The 23454-nt window shown below is 42.0% G+C and overlaps 1 protein-coding gene across 1 annotated transcript; it reads right to left on the bottom strand.

Annotated features, from left to right (window-relative positions):
* Window positions 1–12178: 12178 nt before the first annotated feature.
* Window positions 12179–14332, bottom strand: lrrn1 (leucine rich repeat neuronal 1). The gene has a single exon (XM_076096142.1). It carries the CDS (start codon window positions 14330–14332, stop codon window positions 12179–12181), a length of 2154 nt encoding a protein of 717 aa, XP_075952257.1.
* Window positions 14333–23454: the final 9122 nt, after the last annotated feature.

Raw genomic sequence — 23454 nt, 5'->3', positions numbered from 1 at the left:
AGAGACATAGATGTCTGGACAATAGGCAGAATCAATTAAAACAAATGCCACACACTTAAAATTGCATTAAAGTAGATACAATATGCTTTCCTATCCTTCCGGTACACTCCCCTGCACATCCCTTCTATATTTCTTTATTTAAATACACCTGACAGTTTTACATACACTTACATTATACTTGTTTGTAGTCCTGTTATCTGTTTGTTTGTGCACTTTATTTTATATTTTATTGTACATTTTAATTAATTAGTTAATGTTATGCACCACCCGCCATGTCAAATTCCTTGTATGTGCAACATACCGTGGCAAATAAACGGTTCTGATTCTGATTCTGATCCTTTTAAAAGGCTATACCCAAGTCTTCCTAAATGACGAAGCCCCCTTTCTCAAGATAAAGCACAGTAAATGCCAGGGGAGCATTGAAACATGGCCATGTGAGTATGCCTGTGGGAAGCTGTGGGTTCATAGAAGCCCAGACTGAAAGAAGTTGAGCTCCACAATTCAGCTGTGTTCGTTGAACTGTGGCGTCTACTGTCAGATGATTCCTGACTGCTGTTCAGTTATTTCTGCACTGAATGGTCTCCAGAGTGGAGAATGAATAGTCATCTTGTTTGAATGTCATTCCGGTTTTTTTTGTTTTACAGGGGGACACTGAAAGTTATGTAGAGTGTGTTTCCATGCCTACCCTTTCTATGATGTTGTGTAATTCATATGCAGTGGTTTATTCTCTGGTGGCTATCTGAGGCAGATGTGGGGGGAGGTCACATTGTCAGCTGGCATTTCCACGCTGAACACAAGTGACTGAGGATTCTCCTTTGAGAATCATCCTTCATCTTTGTCCTTGGGCAAAATGAGCGCTGTCAGTTGTTTGTCCTTCGGCTGGGTTTCTCATTTTGCATACTCAATCACAAGCTGAACCGTTAGAAGAAAATGATACAAGTACTTGACAATACACTTGACTGACAGTTTGTTCCACTGATTTGACAACAACAGAGGTTGGTGCTGGAAAGAATGTGGGCTTCATTACTCAACTGTTGTGCCGCACAGTCAGATCTTCTGAGATGAAACAGCTTTCGAAATACGTACAGACATTTGTACCATCTTAGTTGAGTGTGTTAGCATTCAAACTAATCAGCACTAACACAAGGTACAGCTCAGGCTGACAGGAATGTGATTCGTTTTATCTGATCAAAAGGTATTGGACTAATTCAAATTGCGACCTAACGGTGGCGCTAGTTGAAAACTCAGGGGGTCGTAAAACTATTAAAAATTCATCCTGAGACATATCTGTACCAGGTTTCATGGCAATCCATCCAATACTTGGTAAGGTAGTTCACTCACACCCGCAAACGTCAATCTCATGTTGCTGCTATAGAGGAATATAGCAGAAATAGTGTAGATATTTTACAATATAAGTAAACACTTTGACCAGCTGGTGGTATTACAGGAAAAAAGTCAAAGTGTAAATAACTAGGATTCATCCAATGGGGATCAAGAATGTCTGCACACAAGTTAATGGCAATTCATCCATTTTGAAACAATGGTAGTGGACAGATTGACTGACTGATATTAAAATGTAACACATGTTTCAAGGGGGGTCTGTATGTACCAAGTGAACGTAGTCAACATGACGTCACCCATCAGTTTGTGAACCACAAGCAATTTGGCTGTTGCCATCTTGATTTTTCGTCGTCACCGTCTTGTTTTTTTGCAACCAGAAGTGACATGATAGGTTGGAGTTAAGTGCAACCAAACACTGACTGAGACATTTTTAGGCAATCAAAAAGGTTTCAATTAACTTTCATGATCTAAAACACTCGACACACACAAAAGGTTAAAGTTCTAAGACAAAAACACGAACAACTCCCAGACCGGACCATGGCGTGGTAGTGGACTGTCAATCACAAGGTAGCCCCGCCCTAAAGCACACCCTGCTTTATGGTCTATTTGACACTAAATGGGACCATAATTTACTGGCCATTAGAAAGAATGCAAGTTTAAAGCACTCCTATTGGCTTCACTTCAGATGGTTGCCGCCTAATCAGACTCTAGTTCATACATTCAGCAATTTATAATTGATAAATATTGAAAAATACATCTACCATCAACAATTTACAACATTTCTTTGTGATAACTTTGAAACAATTATGGGGAAATAACATATTTTTAATTGGGCTCGGGGAATGAAACTTTTTCACCCACATATTCTTGTGTTCATTAATTTCTTTGGGCCTTTAATTAAGGCCTGAATACTAATTCTGATGAGTGCATTTTTAAGGATTTGTTGAAAGAGTTGCATAATCTGCCACATGTGCCCTCTATCTTACAGCAGTGATAACACACTGCATTTTCCATTGCTCAATCTAAACATTTATGATGTGATTTTTAACGGCATTTTGAAGGTTTCAGATTCATTTCGGGTGAGTCCCTTAATTGAATACTCTAACATATGTCCACTTGTTTTCCTATAGTCTTTAAAATGGCCTCTCCTGATGTATATAATATGACTTGACATTGTGGTACCCATTGTGTCAATGGGGTGAAACAGCTTCCCTTGCTCCACACAAAGGCAGGTTGTTGGGGGTCTTTAATAAGCCCCGTTGTCAAGGATCCTCTGGCTTTAATGAGAACACACACACACACACACACACACACACACACACACACACAGAAAGGAGCTGAACTTGCTGGACTACAATTGGTTGGGGAGTTAATGAACCAGAGGCATGATAGAGCATGTTCTCTGGGGAGATGATCAACAACAGTCCAGCACTGCCTCTGCTACTGTGCTGATTGACTTGGCCTCAAATTGGCTGCGATGCCTCACACAGCTTGTGAGGAGAGCTGCGCCGCAGCCCAGCGGATGCACTCTTGTCTGGTCCGACAGTGGGGAACAAAGGAAATTTCAAAGGTTTCCCTCCTCTGCCTTTGTCAGCCTGAGTAGGCATGATTATAATGAGTTGACCCCAGAGGTTTCAAAGGAGCTGTTTTTCTGACTACTCCACTGGGTTCATCAAAGGCCATCAAAGGCGGGGAAACAAACAGGGAAACAGAGAGGGTCGGAAAAACTCAGGGATTGCATTTTGAAATCAAGGTGAAAAAACTCAAGCGAGAAAGATTCAAATACACCAGCAAACAAAATTTCACTGTGTTCAAACTTTTGAGTGAAAACAGGACGCGCCCCCTGAAGCAGTCATCCCATGAGACTCTTATGGGTGCCTTCCTTCGCTGCCAGGCAACTGCAGTGACAGTGTCATTCACTCACATGACAAGATCTTGCGAAGCAATTAAGCGAGGCCTCGAGCCTCCCGAGGCAAGCAACATATTTAGCTCTTCCTTTTCGAGTTTGAAGAATGCATGAAGTTTGATAGAAAGGACCGTAAACAGATGAACAAGATTTGTATTTCTTTATTGAAACTTTTTGCTTTTCTACCGGAGCCTGTGACAAAACACGGCAGAGTTATAATCACGTAGATTCTTGTTGGCATATGATTTTAATACAGATGATCTTCCCTACAAAACACATTGTGTACCGCTTTTCTGCTCAAAATGAGCTTCTATCTATTTTACAACACCTGTAATGCAAACAATAATCTATGTGAATATGAGCACAGTGGGGAAAAAAACATTTGAATGTGCTGACAAAAGTGGAAGGGAATGTGTCAAAGTCATGTAGAACAGGCCACCAAAGACACCCCAGGATCCTGGTTCACCACCTGTTCAAAAACAAAAAGAATATTGAATGAGATCTGGAAATTTGACACACTGTCTTTGTGTCGTTTGAGATTATTTGTAGAATCGTATTGGTAAATGGTAAATGGACTTGCATTGATATAGTGCCTCTTCCGTAGACTCAGTAGTGCTTTACGCTACATGTCAACATTCACCAATTCACACATTCATCCACTGATGGCAAAGGCTGCCGCGCAAGGTGCCACCTGCTGATCAGGATCTAATACTCATACACACACACACACACACACACACACACACATCGATGGCATAGCCTTCGGGAGAAATTTGGGGGTTGAGTTTCTTGCCCAAGGACACTTCCGACACGTGTACTGGAGGAGCAGGGGAATCTTCTGGTTCAAACAAGACTACAAATGTTCGGGTCAAGTTCAGGACGTCACATGTTTTATACGGTATCACATTTCATGCTTCGTTTTCCTTTTTTGCTCTCACAAGTACAACATGCAGAAATACAAGTCTTGCAACGTTTTACAGAGTAAAAGGGAATAACAGCAGTGCATAATCTCCAGCGATCAATGCACAGCTTTCACAAACCAAGTCAGCCAGGTGTGTTCCCCGTAAAGAGGTTCTGCTCTCCCGATCCAATCAATACCAATTGTCTGTTCCCACCTAGCCAGCTATGGGTCAGCGTCTGTGTTTCAAATGAGGTGTAATAATCACACCTTCTCAGCGGGACCTGTCGTGCTGTGGAGAGACAGAAGAGATCTGTTTGCTTTCCGCTTTGTTTAAAAGACATGTTCGCTGTGCCTTGTCAAACTCAGCTGGAACCTACGTTACATCAGTGTGAACCGTCATTTTCATTTAAATCTTGCTGCTCAGTTCAGGTCTAGCAGCAGTACCACATATGAACAGAACATGACACCCCCTGGATCACTGAGGTATACAAAGACACAGGTTTCACATCATCTGTAACTGTCAGCGGTGGTAACAGGAAACACTGTGTGTTTACTCACTGTTCACTGCTCACTTCCAGCCCCTCATCAGTAATGCTCACGCAACTAAACTGGCTGCATATTTTTACGAGCTGTCACCGCGTTCTGCCTTCAGCATGCATGAAATGGGCTGTCTATAAGAAGTCTATTTGTGCCAAACAGCATATAATGATTACAACGCGCAGCAATGAGCGTCTTCTAATGACAAGTCATCATCGTGGAAAATGGAAAAAGCTTTTGAACAACGGAAGGCAACTTGTTTTTGTAACCTATGTGCTCATTTGTACAAATATTTGCTATTGGGTCATATAGTCAGACAGAAATGTGTTATAATAAAGACAATTCACTGTTCTTTATATATTTTTAAATCTACTTCAAAAATATTTGTCTTTGAACTTAAACTGAATGGTTAATGGCTAATAAATGGCTAACAAAAATAGTTTAAACCTCAATCCTGACCAATCCATTCATAACTCTAAGCTCAGAAATGCCTGATGAGTAAAGATCGAGGCCTTTTGTCTCAGAACTTAACACTTCCGAGATACTTTGTCGTATCATAAAAGTTGCACACTGTCTTCCTAACAGAATAAACTCATGTTTTAATGTAAATGAGGGGCAAGACCCGTTTGGATTTTCTAAGTCAACAGATGGTCGACCTTTTCTGACCCGCTTTCTAATGTCACCTTTGTGCTGGAGGAAAGGTCAGAGGCAGCATAAGGTCACGCCAAAATGTGTTGAAAATATTGCTATTCAAGGCTGAAATCTGGCATCTTTATTTGGTTGTAACAGTGACGCACAAATGCAAACATAGCACACGCATGTGTGGCCACTTACTGTCATCACACACACACACACACACACACACACACACACACACACACACACACACACACAAGCACAAATAGGAGAACATTTCGTACTGCTTTAATGACCAGGCAATCAATAGAGGAATGGAGCGAGGCCACCTCTGATTGAATTGTCCCGATATTGTTTCAACCTTCATGACAGACAAAATGGAGTGTTGTCGGTAAAATTGTTCTCCGATTGAAACCACAATGAGCGTGCTTATTAAAATAGTCTTTTGTTTATTCTGCAGACTTGTATATTCTTGTATATATTTTCCATGGACTGTGACTTCCTGTACGCTTGTTTGAATAAAGACAGCCGTGACAGTATAGGAGATGGAAATAAGCGCCAAGCCGTTGTGTCAGCAGTGAGACTTAACACACATTTACAGTATGCTGCAGGCAAAAAGCGAAGCTGTTTAATTGGGCCCTGGGAGAATACACCAGAACAATCGGTCCAATAATTCATCACGCATTTAACAGATGATTGAGATTACCGAAATGCATTACGTCTTCACACATCTGTTGTGATACTTTCCATACGCCTCCATTATTCAGATAGTATATAGAAGCAATTATCTTATCACAACGAAGTCCTGCGAGTAAAAGAAACACACAACAACAAGTAAAACTAACATTTTCTCCATTACCCAAACTGAATTTTTGTGTTAGTAAAGGCTAAAATAAGCAACGACGTCACACGTCCAACCAGCTCCAACTCTGGATCAGATTCTCCAGACTGTGGAGAGAAGTCCCACAACAATGAGGTAATTCATGTTTTGTTGACAGCGGTGGAACTCATTGCCTCATTGCCCCCAGAGAGACTGCATTTCCCCCCCCACCATTTTCATAATCGTTTTCCACTGTTCGGTCACCATTCCTGGAATGCGCTGATTGTATTCTGATAGAAAAAACGAATGTATGCGCATATCTTTTTATAGATTGGTGTTTACCTTGCCGGGAAATGATGTCCATGCCTTCAAACCTGAGCCGGGAAAGTACATCTCCCAGAAACATCAAACATATTGACGTCCTGCAGGTGTTGACACAATGGTCTGAAAACCCATGTATACATAATTCATCTACTAAAGTCTGACGCACCAGGCCAACAGTTGGCCGTCGTTATCTGTTAAATAAGCTATTTAGTAGTTTCTGTCAGAACAGCTTCAATAACAAAATGAAAAGAAACGGTTGATCAATAAACCAGGTGTGTAATGTAGTTTTTATGTTCCATCTTAAATCCTTGATGTCAATGGTTTTGTGTGAATTCAATATGCCAGGCTAAACACCCATGTGCTCTAATCTTTCTTTATTACCTTTTTTTTCATGCACATGGGAAACCCGTGTTTAACGTCACAACGCTATGAACTGTGGGTAATTCCCTCAGGCAAAGTCTGCAGAAATGCGAACTCATGGAAAGGGCTTAATTAAAGGGCTCAATATGTCTTTGAGAGAGCCCTCAAACACTTGATGATTTGATAGCGGGGCTGCCCTAAACCCCCACGGACTTTGAGTTGCGTACCTTGCAAAGTCCGTGAGTGTGGAGATTATAGGATATACAGCATCAAACACTTGATTTCATGCCTATGGGTTCACCATTAAAAGCTCACGGTCCAGCTGAGCTCGAGCAAACCCAGCAGCCTCAACTTCACCACCTTCTGCACAGCGTCAACCATCATATCCTCGCTGGGTAACAAGCACTTTTTGCGAGTAGTTAAATTTATCTCTGTGTGGGAGTTAGTTAATAATAACAGAACGGGCTCACAGGTGCTGTCTCTGCAGGACAGCGGGGAGCTCTCAGGGAGAGGTGTGAAGTCACACCCACACTCTCCCCACAACAATCAAAATAACCGAGGCAGGGCCACGATAACTTTGGTTATGCATATCTATGTGAGGCGACCTGCTGTTGAACCGTGTTGGTGATCACCTCTTCTTTCAGAGTGGACCTCATTCAAATACAGGTTGCAATGAGCCAGGGCACTGTGAGCCATCAAAAGCTGAGTGCTGTGTGGATTACCAAAGGCAGGGAAATGCTTTCTGCTATTCTCACTTGCCGACTCACATACTTAGCTGCCTATAACAGCACTCAGCTTTGGAGGAGGCTCTTGTGTTTTTTTTTTTTTTTTTAAGTAAGATTACGATTTCAACTTCAAAGGTTACAGTGGAACTAGTCATGCAAGGGCGCGCTGTGCTGAAGAAATACATACACAACAATGCTTTCTGCACAGTGTAATTCCTTGAAACTGTGAACCTCAGCAGGAAAAATTGGTTCAGATATTTTTGCCTTTTGTGAGAACTCCATCGTCAACCTAGAAGTCTCCCCAATACGAAGAGAAGAAAGAGTGGTGTCATCACCGCATCGTCATCATCACTTCACCTTCCCAACAGAGCGTGATCTCGCCTGAGTGAAGAAGCACCTGTCAATTAGGGAGAGATATACATCACCAGCTCCACTGCCAAAAGTGACCTTGGTGGAAGTGGCGATTCATGTCATTGGTGTATTCATAAGAGGATGTTTCATATTTCCTCTCCTTTGAGTAGGAGTCATGCAGAGTGGCTATTAGGGTTTCACTTACAGTGGCTGGTATTACTTAATCAATTTTAGATATCAGATTGTAAAAGTTTATTCCAGTGTGTGGGATTCACTCAGCTGCTGACTGTATCATATGAAGGTGTCTGTGAACCTTATAACAAGAGGAGTGTTTGTATTAATCACATATTTTTTAGAATGTCAGTATATCCTTTTTTTTCTTGCCTGCCAGACAATTTTAATTACAGTCCCAGACAGGCACCACATGGTTTCCCATGCTGGCTGCAATAGTTATATTTACCACTATAGGACAAATGTCCTTCTTGAAACTCTCGCTCAAGAAACACACTAATTGGTCATAAACAAGTGTTTAAAACGTCATTGTGTTGTGTTTCACTGACCGTCAATATTCACTCTAGCAGGATGTTGACTTTCTCACTGACTCTAGGCACAGCGGGCCTGTCAAGCATTTTTTGAGAAATATAAGGATTGATTTAAAACACTCGCTACATGTGTTGTTACTTGGTAGTCACGTGAGTCGTTAGTCAGTCAAATTAATGTCAACAACGCTCTTTTCCTTAAGCTAACTAAGTGGTTTTGTTGCCTAAACACAACTTCCTGTGAAGACGGAAGTTTATTTTGAAAAGATGCAATGCATGTAACGGCTGTATATGGAACCGCTGTCACTGACACGTGCAAAAATGATGCTAGAGGGGTAGGTAGAGCGTCACAGTTTGAAGCTTAAGGCAACTGGCCAGGTTGCATTATTTGACGCATTGGTGTCAAATAATGTGTTGCATGTACAGTCATATAGTGCAAATTGAAGACCCAATTTCAGCTTCAAACAGCTAGTAAAATCTGCTAGCGACAGTTATCATTGCAGCCAGCAAAATGGACTGGCTAGAAATAAGAAACTGCTTTTGTCTCCCTCTTTCTGAAATCAAGGACCTCATTGAAAACTGAGTGGCAATTATCTCTGTAAACTACATGGTTTGTTGTTTGTTGTTTGACAAAGGAAGGCTTAGCAGGCATAGCAACAGTAATTTAGGGGGGCGGAGCTCAGCAAATGGTCAATAACAATCATATCAGAAACTTCACTGTATGTCAGGAGCAGAAGAGCTGCGCTGCCAGCAGTGTATGCAGGTTAACAGTGACGGATTTCATTTGAATGCATTCTCCCGTGCTTAAAGTTCAACTACTCCTTCACCCTCTCTCTGGTTTATCATCTGCTCTTTAAAGCGGGCACTCAATCTTTTAGGCTCTAAGTGGATGGAGAGCTTCAGGTTCTGGCTCAGACTTGCCTCCAGCCTTCTCACTGGGCAGAAATTACATTACGTATGTTGGAAATTAGCTGAACATTGAGAGGAAGTGTTCCTCTGGAGGCTGTTAGAACTGTGCAAATATTTGCACGACGACATCTTACTTCACGTACAGTATCCATCCTGTCTTCAGCTGCAGTTTTACATAGTTCACCTGAAGCATGGCGGGGGGGGGGAAAAAGAGGCACGGAGCCATTCTACTTCACCTTCAGTGCAAAGATGCAGCTTTTCTCGCTCCACACCTTTGAAAGCGTACATGATGTTTAAGTGGTTTCCCACCTGCGGGGTGTTGACCTTGTCCGTGTTATTTCAGGCTCTGGGGACTTCTCTCTTGGCTGCGAGCACCTGCAGGAGGATGGAGGGAGGGGTTGTCATGGAAACAGGCCACTGGGATGGGACACGGTGCAGCCTCCGGCACACGCTTTGAAAAGCTCTCATTGATAGCTGTCCCAATGAGCTGATTTCCGGTCTGTTACTAGGCTACCCACTGAGACCGCGTAAAAGGCTCGTCCGTTCTGTGCAGATGAAAGGACGGCGGCGGATTTTTCAAAGCGTAGCAGTTTCAATGTGCAGGTTTAACAAATGCCAGCCTGCTGCTGCTTGGCCCTCCGCTGTCCATCATTCTCAGCACAGGACACAGGTCTCCCTAAAGGGTGCGTGACATTCACTGACATTCTTGTTGCAGCATCTCCTGACATCTCTATACACGATGAGAAGCAGCAGAATGAGACTTGATGCACAATGCACACAAAGCCTTGTAAGTTACTGACAATAGTGTGACATTAAGAGTCAAGGGACTTCATCTGGTACGTATACTGTGTACCCGTAACACATTTACTTGAACCACCTAATTAGTATATAATTTAATAGCATTTATGAACAATTAATACATTGTTTATAACACACTGATGTAGCTTTAAGCAGACTTTTTAAATGTTTATAGTTTTGTCAACAAATTATGAGGTTGGGTTTATAAATGTGTATGTGAATAAAGATGTCATTACCAGTGTGTTTTATTATTTGTACATTATGTCGCTAATCATTCATTAACTGCTTATACTACAGTTACTTCACAGGAGACGTCGTGCACGAGAATAACCACGTTGTCAGGGGAGACTAAATGGACATCGTTTGATTGCACCACAAAGCCCAGATCTGTCAGTCAACATCTGGGCCACCGCTGGAGATCCACTCGTCTAGACACTGAGCCACTGAGATTAGGATTTGCATTGTGGAGGACTCAACATATTACTGTCGATCTTGCAGAGAACGGTTGTTTCATGTCATTTTAAGGAAAGAGTACTGTACATTCCATTCCACAAACAATACAAAATTATGAAAATGTAAAACATTTGGCGGATTATAGCATTGTTGCTTGGTGCCAAATATTGCTGCAGTCTGTACTTGCTGTAACTGTTATCTATAATCACCATTTCCTTCAATCGTGTCTCAGCTGAATTATTTACCCTGTGTTGCTTCCTCTCTAAAGCTTTGGAGATACAGAGGTATGTCTGCAATAACTAAACAGACAGTGAACAAAACATGCTGGCAAAACATCCACCGTCTTGGTTTTGAGTGACAAATTTCTTTGTTTTTGAAGTTACTGCATGTACTCCGAGGCATATTGTGCAGTGATTATATTGTACCGGGACTAGAATTTAAATTGTTCTTTGATAATTGCTTTTGCATAGGCAAACACACTGCAGTCTGCATCTTCCATTCTCTCTTTATCTCCAGTAAGGTTGTAACCAAACATCTACAGCTACGCTCAACACACTGAAATTAATAAAATCCTAACATTAATATGAGATGATGGTTTTCCTCTGCATCAATTCAAAGCTTTTAAATATTTACTTTCAACCTCTAAATGTCTGTTTCTCCAAAGCATATTTATTAAATATACAGTATACACTTTCTATATGTAAAAATGACACTTGGTGTTGAAATCATCGTTTAGAAAATATGAGGAAAGAAGATTTTATTTAACTTGCTCCCCAATAAACAACATGTTTGTGTGTGTAAATCACAACAAAACCAGTGATTGTAGACATATTCTAGCAAAATAAGAAAAGAAATGTTTAAGAAATTGAAAAAGCCTTACATCTATTCACCTAGTTCATAACATTCATATTTCTATTGCTGGTTTACAGTAGCTGATCTGCAAACTTAAGTCTAAATCAAACATACTTATTATGTTATTATAATCATTTAATGTACAAAAAGTAAATTAAGTCGTAGCTGATACAACATTACAGAGGAATTGCTAACATTATTCAATAGACAGTATATCAAGTCTAAACGTACTTTGTCAGCTTATATTTCAGTTGATAGACAAATTAGTATATATATTTCAGTGCACAACAGTCAACAGTGAAACTGTTTTACAAGAGGAAAAAAAAGGCAGTTTCTAACAGTTCTGCCATAGAAACATGTCAAAAACAGGTTGGATTTCAGCTTTTCCGTTGCTTGCGTATACTGAATCCGTGACAATGCTCATGCTGTGTTCATTAAACAAGTTCTAAAAATAAAGCACAGTGACTACTAAGTCCAGGGAGCTAAACAAAGCTGCCATATTGTGTGTGAAAATGGGCGAGAGGTAAAAGGCAATATGCTAAACTAAAGATGTGAAATTCTCAGTACATCAATTGCTTTAAAGAGCAAGTCTCCGAGAAACGAATGAAAACAAATTGGAAACATGAAAGAAAAAAATGACTTAGTTCAATTACACAAAGAAGCAAGTATGTATATTTGTGCTCCTAAAAGAAACATGTCTCTGTATCTCCCACTGGGTAGTAGCTCTCACCACATGTAATAGCTGCGTGTGGTATCCACCTGACTGGGTTTGGTCTCGGATGAGCCCTCTTTCTCCTTCTCACTGTCTGCCTCCCACAAGTTGATAAGAGGAGGGTACAACTCGTTCAGCGGTATTGATGAGGTTTTCTGCATGTACTTTTTCAGAGAATGGTGATAGTTTTTCCTCTTCCACCTCCTGGCAATGTACACTCCCAGAAAGGCCAGACCGATGATTGCAAACATCGTTCCCATGACTGCCGCAAGAGCGGTGTTGGTCCCTTGGTCAGATATTTCCACAGCGAAGGTTGCCTGCTTCGTCGTCACATTCACGCACGAGTTCTGTGTTTGTTGGTGGATGTTGGAGACGGTGAGGCACACCTCGTACTCAGTTGCTGGTTGTAAATGCGTAAGGTTGTACTCGTGGACATCAACGGGTACCCTGGCAGTGTAAGTAATATGTGGGTTGTCTATTTTCACGGTGGCAGATGACCACTTGAGGTTGGAGGTCATTACGTTGGAATTTATTTTCCAGGAGACAAGGATAGAGTGAGATTCTGTTTGTTTGACGTAGATCTTCATTAGCTGAGCGCTGTCCAACAGAGTGCCGTTCACCCGTATAGCTGTGACTCTTGTGTCAGCTCCCTCTGAATTTTGAGCCACACAGGTATATCTGCCAGAGTCTTCTTCTTGAATATGAGAAATTCTCAATGTCCCTTCATTGCTGAGGCTGTACTTGTCAGATCGGGTGTCCATCATTACCTTGTTCCCCATTGGTGTCACCCAGTAGATTTCAGGCTCAGGCTGGGACATGGCTCTGCAGTCCAAGTCCAGGGTCATGCCGATGTCAAGGTTGAGGTGGCTTGGGAAAGTATCATGGGAAATCAAGGGCAGGCACTGGTTTGCTAAATTATTCTGCAGCACCTCCCGCACATGCAAACCCCTTACTTCTGTTGGCATGGCACAAAACATGGACAGAGGCTCCATGAAACGGACGGTGGTTTTGTTGGAGCTCATCCACTGAATGACGCAGTCACAGCGCAGAGGATTGCTGTGGATGCTGATCTCACGCAAGTTGGGGAGAGAATCCACAGTGGATTGATAGAGGGCATTCAGAGCGTTGTTGTTCAGCATTAGACTCTCCAAGGCTGGGACATCATGAAAGGCCTGACGATTGATGTAAGAGAACTTGGGATTGTTTGTAGCCTCCAGTTTTGTGAGCTCAGGAAGATTGTCCAGCGCGTACCGGTCAATAGAAACCAGCTCTCCCATGTTGTTTATACCCAGCTCCTTCAGTCTCAGCATGTTCTTGAAATCTCCTTCCTGAATCTTGTGGACTGGGTTTTTGTTCAAATCCAAGAACTTGAGGTTAGGTAGTTTCTGGAGGGCTCTCTGGGGAACTTGGACCAGCTTATTGTGATAGAAAGAGAGACTTTCAAGATTGTCAAGTCCCACAAAGGCATTTCCAGGGACGTCTGTCAAATCCATCCCAGCCAAAACCAGACTTCTAAGATTGCCCAGTGGCTTGAAATTAAAGTCCATTATTCCAACAATAGGGTTCTCCCCAATCATGAGGATCTCTAGGTTGGGTGTGGGTTCAAACCACTGGCTGCTGATGGTCTTAATTTTGTTGGAGTTGAGGTGAAGCCTGAGCAGGTTGTGGAGCCCAGTGAAGGCATTGGCAGAGATTGTGTTGATCTGATTGTGGTTGATGTAGAGCTCCTGCAGGTTGCTGAGGTCCTGCAAACAGTAATCTGGCATTTCCGTGATCTGGTTCTCCTCCAGATGAAGCGTGGTGAGCTGGGACATATTGAAAAGGCCAACATCTCGAATGCTACTGAAGTTGTTCTGGGACAAGTCCAGCTCAGTTAGGTTGAATAGCTGCTCCAGCTCATCATTGGTCCTGGCAATGTAGTTGCTTTGTAGGAGGAGAACCTGAGTGTCACTGGAGAGGTTTCCCGGAATACGTGTTAAGCGAAGGTCATTGCAATCCACAGTGATGGCCTCTCTGTAGGTGGACTGGGGGGTAAACCAGGGCCGGATCTCGCATACACACAGCTGGGGGCACTCATTGTTCTGGATGTAGGATAGTCCTAGCGATACTAGCATCAGGCCAGCAAACACCTGGCCTAGAAGTAAGCAGTCTAACCTCCGTCTAGCCATGCTGGGGTAGGACAGGAGGAGGGCCAGATGAATTTGGGAGAGAGTGCGTTACAGTCATCAACCAGACTTTCCGCTGATTAGGTCTTTCAGTCCAGTGAAGTCCAGTAGGGGGTTGAAGGAGGGTAGAAATTTACCTCAAGATCTTGTACCCCCAGAGTAATCTGGGAAACAAACACAAAGCATATATGTCATTGTACAGAAAACAGTGTCAAACATATTTTTATATTGAAAAGTGTACATTGCTAGCAATGCTCGCAGCACGACTCAAGGGGTAGCAATGTTGGTCTGTCACTGTCGGTCCACCACTTTGGTCCAGACTTAAGTATCTCAACAACTATTGGATAGATTGCCTTGAAATTCCGTACAGACACTCATGGTTCTTAGAGATACATTTGCATAACTTTGGTGGTCCCTTTAATTTTTTTCTTCAGTTTGACATTTGTGGTTTTGAGTGAAATATCTCTGCAACTTTTAAATGTACTGCCATGAAATGTAGCCCCACCATCATGTCAAAATGTTAATTTGTCTAATACTTTGGTTTATGAACAAATACCTTAATAACATCAGCATGCTACCACTGTTATTGTGAACATGTTCGCATGTTGGCCTTACCATTTAGCTCAAAGCACTACTTTGTCCAAGTACAGCCTTACAGAGCAGCATGAGAGTAGACTTAGTATTTCTGTATGTAACAATTACTGGATTATAACATAATCTTTCATGTTTCTTGTAAATGAAGCAATTACGTAAGACAACAGACTGACTAACAACAATTGCTTCTCCACTATCCTTGTGAGACTGAGTTATGTGCAGCATCAACAATTTTGAGAAAATGCAAGTTCAGCTCATTACAATGCCCGCACAAAACAGTGCTCTGAACGACTTGGAAACAAATCAGACTCCACTGAGGGCTTTCATCCAACAGGCCCATACGGACTTGATCATTAGCTTCTCCGAACATCATTAAACACTGAGATATTTGTATGTGCCATGCCTCAGAGAAAGCAAAAAAATAAAAAATATGCACATCTTCATTTTTAATGCAACGTCTTCAGCATTTTGAATTTAGGGCAAACATGAAAAAGAAGTTTTCAGCAGGCCTGCGATTTTTTCTGGGATGACTGGGTACAGAAGGAATATTGTCAAAACTTTGAGCAGCATTCTTTAACTCTAATACTTGTGACTACAAACAGGATTTCAGCAGTGGGCTTTTGGAGGACTAGAATCTCTGGTCTAGCTTTGTTCATCAAATGCAAGCTCCTGAGAGGGACAATGGGCATCTGTTTAGCACACTTACTCCAGTAACTGAAGATAAAGCGTTGGTTCTGGAAAACAAAACACAGTACTCAATGCCACTGATACATTCGAAAACTCTGTCTATAAATGGATGGGCATTATATTTTTTTTACACTCGGGATGGCAGTGAAGGTCTGTCAGTCCACCATCGTGGTCCAGACTGAAATATCTCAACAACTATCAGACGGATTGCCATGGAATTTTGTCAAGACATTTATGGCTATTTTAATGTTTCCTTTCATAATACTTACAACTATTTTTTATATATTTGTGATATGTTCCGGTTTACTTGTAGGTGTATTATTGTCTCTGCACTGCCAAGCTTTGGGATTGATGTGTTTTTGAGAGGATTCTCTTTGTGAACCTAATTATGTTGAGGTACCATGTACCGAACATGGTAAAAATTATACCTGCTAAACATCAACATGCTGGCATTGTCATTATAAGCATTTCAGCATGCTGAGATTAGCATTTAGCTCAAAGAACCATTGTGCCCAAACACCCTTACAGTGCCTCACTCTCAATCTTGTTAGGAGGATTTGGAGTACCCCATGCCTTTCATATGCCTTTCATCTCATTTACATGAGATATGTGTCTCAGTCACTCATTAATTCTGTTTACATGCAATTACTGTATATAGACATACTGTTTCCATGCAACAGTTTTATCCCTCACCATTGTTTACTAACAGGATTAGGTTGCCAGCACGTGTTTAACAAGCCTGTGCACTCGCAGTATCCTACAGCAACAGAGATCCCAATACTCGATTAGGTCTATTTAAGTATATTTACTAAAGGAGGCAACCCACCCTGAGCTGAGCCATACGGCAGCACCCCAGTACCACGACCTTCTCCACCACACAGCTTTATGGTCAACACCAGTTTAAGAAGATAGCACTTAAGAGGCTTTCAAACAAGAGAGCTGATCTAATTCATCTGAATGCAAACTGCCTGGCAACAGCAGCAGGGAGACAGAAAGATGTTCCTCCTATACTGGGGATTCCCTATGGGAAAGGGCAGAGCATGGGTGTAACAGGGATAGCACAGTATCTTGTCTTTAAGCTAAAGCACTGTATATTGTGACGATCGCTGTGCCAGTCAGGATTAGTGGATGGAGATACTGAAGTGGAGATTAGCTTGAGGCGGTGTACTGGATTCAAACCCAGAGGAGAGAAACAGGTCACTTAGCACTTTAATTAAAAGCAACATATCAGTGAAATCTGAGACACATCCAGCATAAAGATGGAGTGTCAATTCATTGGTAATCTCATTATGAAAATGATTCCTTACGCGTTTGTTTGTAATTTTATCAATAGAGAATAATATAATACAAGATATAGTATTGACAAAAACGTTTCAACATTCTTGTAGTCTGTTCTGTCAGTGCACCACAATCATCCCATTAAAATAAACCACATAGAAAGTTTCTTTCTCAAAATAAGAATACAAATAAAAATAGAAAGCAAATAGAACAAACAGAAAAATGTGAAAATCTTTTCTTTAACTCTGTTACACATGCATAATTTACATTTAAAATGTTGTTTTGTTGGCTTTCTTTTGGGTTAGACTGATAAAGTGACTGCATTTTTATTGATGATAATTTACTTTTTTTTAGCAGACTGAAGTCAAACTAAAAGGCATATTCAGGAAGTAAATAATTGACAGAAATGAATCATTACAACAAAATGATTGTTTTAATTGAAAAGACTGTGAATAAATGCAACTGAGCACCTTTGGACTTTTTCTTACATTGTTGGTTGAATTGGCTTTAAAAATATACAATGCATTAAGATTGTAAGCCAGAGAAATAAATACACAATTTTCTGCTCTCATAATCTCCCTCATCAGTAGATTGCTGTAGGGACGACATGTTATTATAGGCCAACCCAGAAGTTAGCATCACACTGGTTCTCTTAACAAACATTTGATTTTTCCATTGCGTTTTTGTATTATTGCAGAAAACAATCTCTGTGGCAAACACCAGTTTATGATACTTACACTTTTTCTGTTGAGCAAGATAATCTTCATAAATGAACACCACTTTTAAGATTTTTGAAGTGTGAATGCGATCTGCAGAAGTAGAAAGCTAACGCTACGCTACAAACCAACTACACCACGGTCACATGACTTTATTTATTTATTTATTGGTTTATTTGGTTAGGGACAGTGCACATTAATAACACATTCCTGTAAATGCGCCAGAGTTAGCCAAGAGGCTATTTTTCATCTGCAGTCCCGGGGCCAATGTTCACGTCACCACTAAGCTAAAGGAGGACGAGCGTTAGTGATGATGTTTCGTAGTCTCATTTAGCTACTTGTTAGCAGCCGCCTTTTCTAGGACACATAAAAGCTTCAAAATTCCCCACAGGGGTATTTATTTACTTATATCGTAGATCAAAATATTAAAATCTCTTAAGCTTGTGTTAACCACAGACCCTATTCCAGGCATATAACCAAAAACCCATTGACTTTGAGACGAGGGATAGGGAAGTGTCAAAGTGCCAACTCATTTCCGTGTTTAGGGACTCATTTCTGCAGCCCACTATTTACCACAAATGGGGTTAATCTTAGATTCTACCCATTTGGTAAACGCTAACAGCTTTGTCTGTGCTCCCCTTAGTGCAGTGTAAGATTAAGAAGCTTCTGATCGCATTTAATACTGAACACACAAACTATGACACACTTTTCAAAGTGAAAAATAGGTTAGCTGAAAAAATAAATAAATAAACAGAATGCTGTTCTGATGTAACTATGAGCACTTAAAAGACTGGAAAAAAAAAAAACCCTGTGTCAACATCCTGTTGATACTGGTTGATTTTTTAACAACAACTAAAAGCTGCCTGGGACATCCTGACACGCAGGCTTCACAGGTCCATTGTGATCGGAGTCCCAGAGCAACAGGAGAGCTTAAAGCACACAGCAGGTGGAAAAACACTCAACACAACACCAAAGGCAGGAAACAGGAAACAACCCAGAGGTTGTCACCACGGCCACCTTTGAACCTGTGAATGGGATACTTGAAATAAACACCAACAGCTCCATTATGTTTCCTTTGAAAATCCATTGGTTAATAGATGTATCCTTTGTGAAATATCACACTGGATGATGTCGGTGGTGACACAAAAACACGGCAGACTTCATGCAAACTAGGTACAGACGTTTTTTTTTGAGTGTGCCGTTGATGGATACTATTCTCACACAAGCCAAGATTACTCTTGATAATCTAGAGCCGTCACTGTTAATTGGGAACTATTTCCTACTGAAGAATCACCACCTATCGTCCTTAGCTATTGCATAATGTCATGGTGTTTAATGGCTGCAGGTGCTACATACACAATGCTGTCAGTTGACTACGTTTTTCCTGAATTAAAGTCGCAAAAATGTGAACTGTAGGCTGCCATTTCAGCCCTGAACAAACCTGGCAGCCATGTAACTGCCCACTTTCATCGCATGCCTGATTCCTGTCGGCTTGAGAAACTGTCACTTATGGTGATCCAGCTTGTTAATTGGCGTCCTGACGAAAGTTCAAAGGTGTCACTTCATCTAGACATGGCCTAAAAATATCCAAACAGATTGGTGACACAGTATCAACCATTTTCTTATTACTTGCCAGTACAACAGCCTCATTTCATCTTTGTTGTGCCAGTATATAATGGTTACCATCTTAACTAGAAGGAGAGGGATTGAACATACAGTTTTCTTTCTGAACTGTAGAAAAACATGTCTGTGATGAGTACTAATGAGAGGACAGTCATCATTTTCTTCTGCGTATCAAAATTAAATAATCCAGGTTATGTGAGGGATGGTAGATGTGCCTTTAAGTCTCCATCTAAACCACTCTGATTGTAGGCATGTCCAAGTCCAAGAGACTTTTTGTTTTTTAAATTCCTATCCACGTCAGTCTGAGGACACTCAGGGTCATCGTCAAGGAAATCCTTCCTTGAATGCGATAAGAACTGAGAGTGACATGAGAAAATGAAAATGTGATTTCAACTGGATAACAAGAATCTTGCATTAGGGCACCCTCGGGAGACGCGTGGATAACACCGCTGGCCCTGGTTTGCCTTCGAGCTTTAGTCTACTCGTCTGTTGTTGTTTTTTTAAAAGAAGAGAAAAAAAAAAGATAAAAACAGAAATGAGGGAAAACAAATTTCAGGTGGAGAAGGTGAGATAAACAACCCCGGGGAGCCTATAAACACATCTTGTCACAAATTGAACAAAATAGATGACAAACACTCCTGAATTAGATGACAGAACCTGAGTGACAGCAGCTCAACGAGGGGGAATACGCAGAACAGGCTGGTGCCGTGACAAGAAGGCTAAATGAAGAGAAAACACGCCTAATATATGAAGTGAAACCTCAACTGTCTCGGATTTCTTTATCCGTCTCCATCTGAACACCAGAATGAATAGAGAAACACTCATTTTACAGCCTCTTGGGAAACCATGTATCCAATCAGACACAAACAGTTACACCTCGCATGAAGCCATATCATTTTTCCTACGGACGATGGGGGAATCAGGACTTCAATGTGCCCCAAATGGGTTGTCGTGATGCTTTTTTCTCACACCTGCCTCTAACGCTCTCCCTTTCTTTTGTGTGAGTAAGTGTGAGGTGTGCATGCTGGCTGCTTTCACATTGGATGATTCACGTTAGGTCTCCCCTGGTTAGAGGAACTGGGCCACTTGGTCATCGGAGACACTCGCGGTATTGATTTTACAGCTGCTTGTTTGCCGCACCTGTCAAACTGGTTGACGTTGAACCAGGAAGCATAAGTATCAACGGAGTTATACAACAACGCCTTGGTGGAACGACCGCTAGTAAAGGTTTCATGGTGAGAACGTCAAACTGCAGTGTAATCGTATTCGAAACATTGCTATCCCTCCTAAAAGATCATTAAAGATAGAGGCCTTTTAAAGTGCAAAATAACACAAGAAAATTTAAGTTATTTGTTATAAATTTCATGATTAGGCCACATCTGTTGTTTTTATACATTTTTTACCTTGCTGCTGCTGTACTGACTGATGAGTCGATAACTTAAGTTCGTTGTATCTTTTTACGATGACAATAATACTTATCCTTAACTTTGAATGGCGAGGGCCATTAAATTTGTTTATTTTTAATGCCTAACATACGGGTTGAACTGAACCAGATTAAATGGGAACGGGTGGAGCAGCTATTTTCACAAAGGAAGCTTTGTGCATTTAGATTGAAACAATATAAATTGGGGGAGCACTTCAGGGTCCAGTGTCTTGGTTGAGGACACTTGTGGACTGGAGGAGTTGGGGATTGAACCACCAGAAATTACCACCAACCAGCAACAATAAATGCACCAAACACCTCTTCCATCTTCTAGTATTTGCACATAAATTAACTTGCTGATCTTCCAGTATTTCTTGCGTTTCAATGGTGTTTAAGTGAGGTAAATGTCCTTCAGGGTTGTGATGCAGGCGGTTGGGCCTGATCCACTCCTTATCCGTCACCTTTCTGGGTGTTAAGAACCACGGTTAGCCGCCCACGGGGGGCTCCTGCTGTCCAACCACACACACACACACACACAAACCCCCGTTCCCCAGAGCCGAAGGTGCGGCACAGGTGTGTCTCTGAAATATCTGTCCGGTAACAAATGTCATAACAGCAGGGTGAGCTGAGCTGTGTCTGTCTGGAAGCCCACAGAGGACAAAGGGTTAATGCCTCAGCCCTTCTTCTAGGAATAATGGTGCAAGAGGCCCGAGCTCAATAACCCACCCGCCCCCTCCACGCCATGCCTTATACCCTCGGGACCTAAATGTTGGTGGGGGTGGAGCCCTACCCTACCCCCCCCCCCCCCCCCTCCCATGAGCCCTGCTGTCTCCGAACAACCCCCCCCCCCCCACAGACACCTGCCTGCAACACACGCCCTATTGTCACACTAAATCGTCATGATCAAGTTCAAAAGAAAATAGACATCTTGAGTGTGTGCCTCAGTACGCAGTATGCCGTGTGTGTGTCTGTGTATGCCTACTTTGTCCATGTGAGGCAGGATGCCCTCTTGTTTGAAGAGAGAGAAAAATCAATCAGGTGATCTGCCCTTTCTTGCTCATTCACTTTTAAAGAGTGATTTAGTCTCCTGCTGGCTTAGAGATGCGCTCTGTGAGAAGACAGCAGTGCAGCACCAACCAAGACGAAGTTTGAGAGAATTAAACAGCTTCTGATCCAATGAGACATATCCGGGGATTTGGCTGCAACAATCTTAAGAAAGTCTTAATATGAGAAACAACCGAGACTAAAGCTGTTTTCTTTGTTCCTGTTTATTATGCTGTGAGGCATTTTATTTGACCCAGAGGTCCACAGAGGAGAGAGGACTCTCAGCACTTGTGTTGTTAAAAAGAGGTCATAAACAGAGTCCTGTGGGCAGACACATTAAAAACAAATCTCTTTATCATCCTAACCTTTCCACAGTGCGTCCCCTCTGCCCGAAGTTGAGTGATGCAAGTCAGCTGTCTCCCCATCACAAAAGCGCAACAGCTGCAGCGTCGGTGAACCACAATGGACCCCCTGCCAACGCAACCCCATTCTCACCGCGGCAGCTCCTACAGAGGGCCTTGTGTCTGTCTCAAGAACTCGGCGACTTTTTGCTCGTGGGACGGAGGAATCGAGACATCTGCCGACACACTTTAACATTAATATGCAAATCACACATTTTTTTTTGCACGACCTGGCGCACGCAAGCTCCCGCTGCTGGCGCGGCAAGTATATATATATACCGCAACGAGATCAAAGTTTGTTTGCTGTGGAAAACCGTTTTGACGCATTGAAACGGTTTGATGCATTTTGATCAAACGGGTCAAATGTTGTTCTGTGGATTCAGAGCGTATTTCAAGCCTCAAGTGATCAAACCAGAAAAAAAAAAAAACTGGAAAAAACCCTGATCATGCCCTTGAGTGTGTCTGCATCCTAAATGTATCTCATAACTCATTGCATCGCTCTCGCAGGGAAATGTGTAATGAATGGAAACATATTCACAAAGTATGCAATGTTTTACTCGTAAAAAACAACAACGTGATTGAGGGTTTACATGATGTGGCATCCGACTACAACATTTTTTTTTTTTGGTCCAACCAAAATAATGCAGCTTGTAAAGAAACTAACAGACAGTGGAAAACCATGCCTTTCGTTTATTGAGGAGTCTCTCACCTTGATGGCATTCCGGTCCGACGTTCCCAAGCGCACAGGTCCTTTATCCAGACACACGCGATAAATAAGATCAGTGTTATTGTGCCGAGTGAACGGCGTTATCAAACAGAGTAAGAACACATATTCCTGTCTCCTAGTGGGGGGTTCAGCTGGCGTATTTGTCGCTCGCGTATCCAATCAGTCACAAGGCGCCTCGGAGAGACGCATGGTGCGGTCTTTGAGAGCGGAGATCTCCAACCTGCTGCAACTCACCACCCGATATTCCTCCGCTGTGCCTGCCTGCCTGCCCGCTGCTCCTACGGATGGAGAAGAAAAAAAATTATTAAAAAAAAACACCTGGCGCTGTCCAGACCAGTCAGCTGATTCCCCAGCAGCCTATTGGCTGGGAGCGCCTGTCTGTCACTGTCGGCCAAGCAAAGCAGAGCACCATCTGCTCCGGGCTTGTTGTGATGAGAACAAAGGCAGGAGAGGGTGGCGGGGCATAGGGCGAAGAGGGGGGTTGGGGAGACAGGGGGGTGGTACATGGCATTAGTGGTGAAAAAAACAACCTCCTCCTCTTTACACGAACCTCACTAAAACAGCATAAACGAGATTTCTGTGATCTCTGTGTTAAGATATATATTTTTTTCAGCATTCCTTGTTTTTTCTCT

Source organism: Anarhichas minor, unplaced genomic scaffold (assembly GCF_050575085.1).
Source record: "Anarhichas minor isolate MPS153535 unplaced genomic scaffold, ASM5057508v1 ptg000021l, whole genome shotgun sequence".
In the NCBI taxonomy this organism is placed as follows: Eukaryota; Metazoa; Chordata; class Actinopteri; order Perciformes; family Anarhichadidae; genus Anarhichas; species Anarhichas minor.
Note: the sequence above shows the minus strand (reverse complement) of the source record. Positions and strands in the feature narration are given on the sequence as shown.

Excerpts from the sequence above, each read along its gene's own strand:
- lrrn1 (XM_076096142.1), bottom strand. The coding sequence starts at position 14,332 with ATGGCTAGACGGAGGTTAGACTGCTTACTTCTAGGCCAGGTGTTTGCT.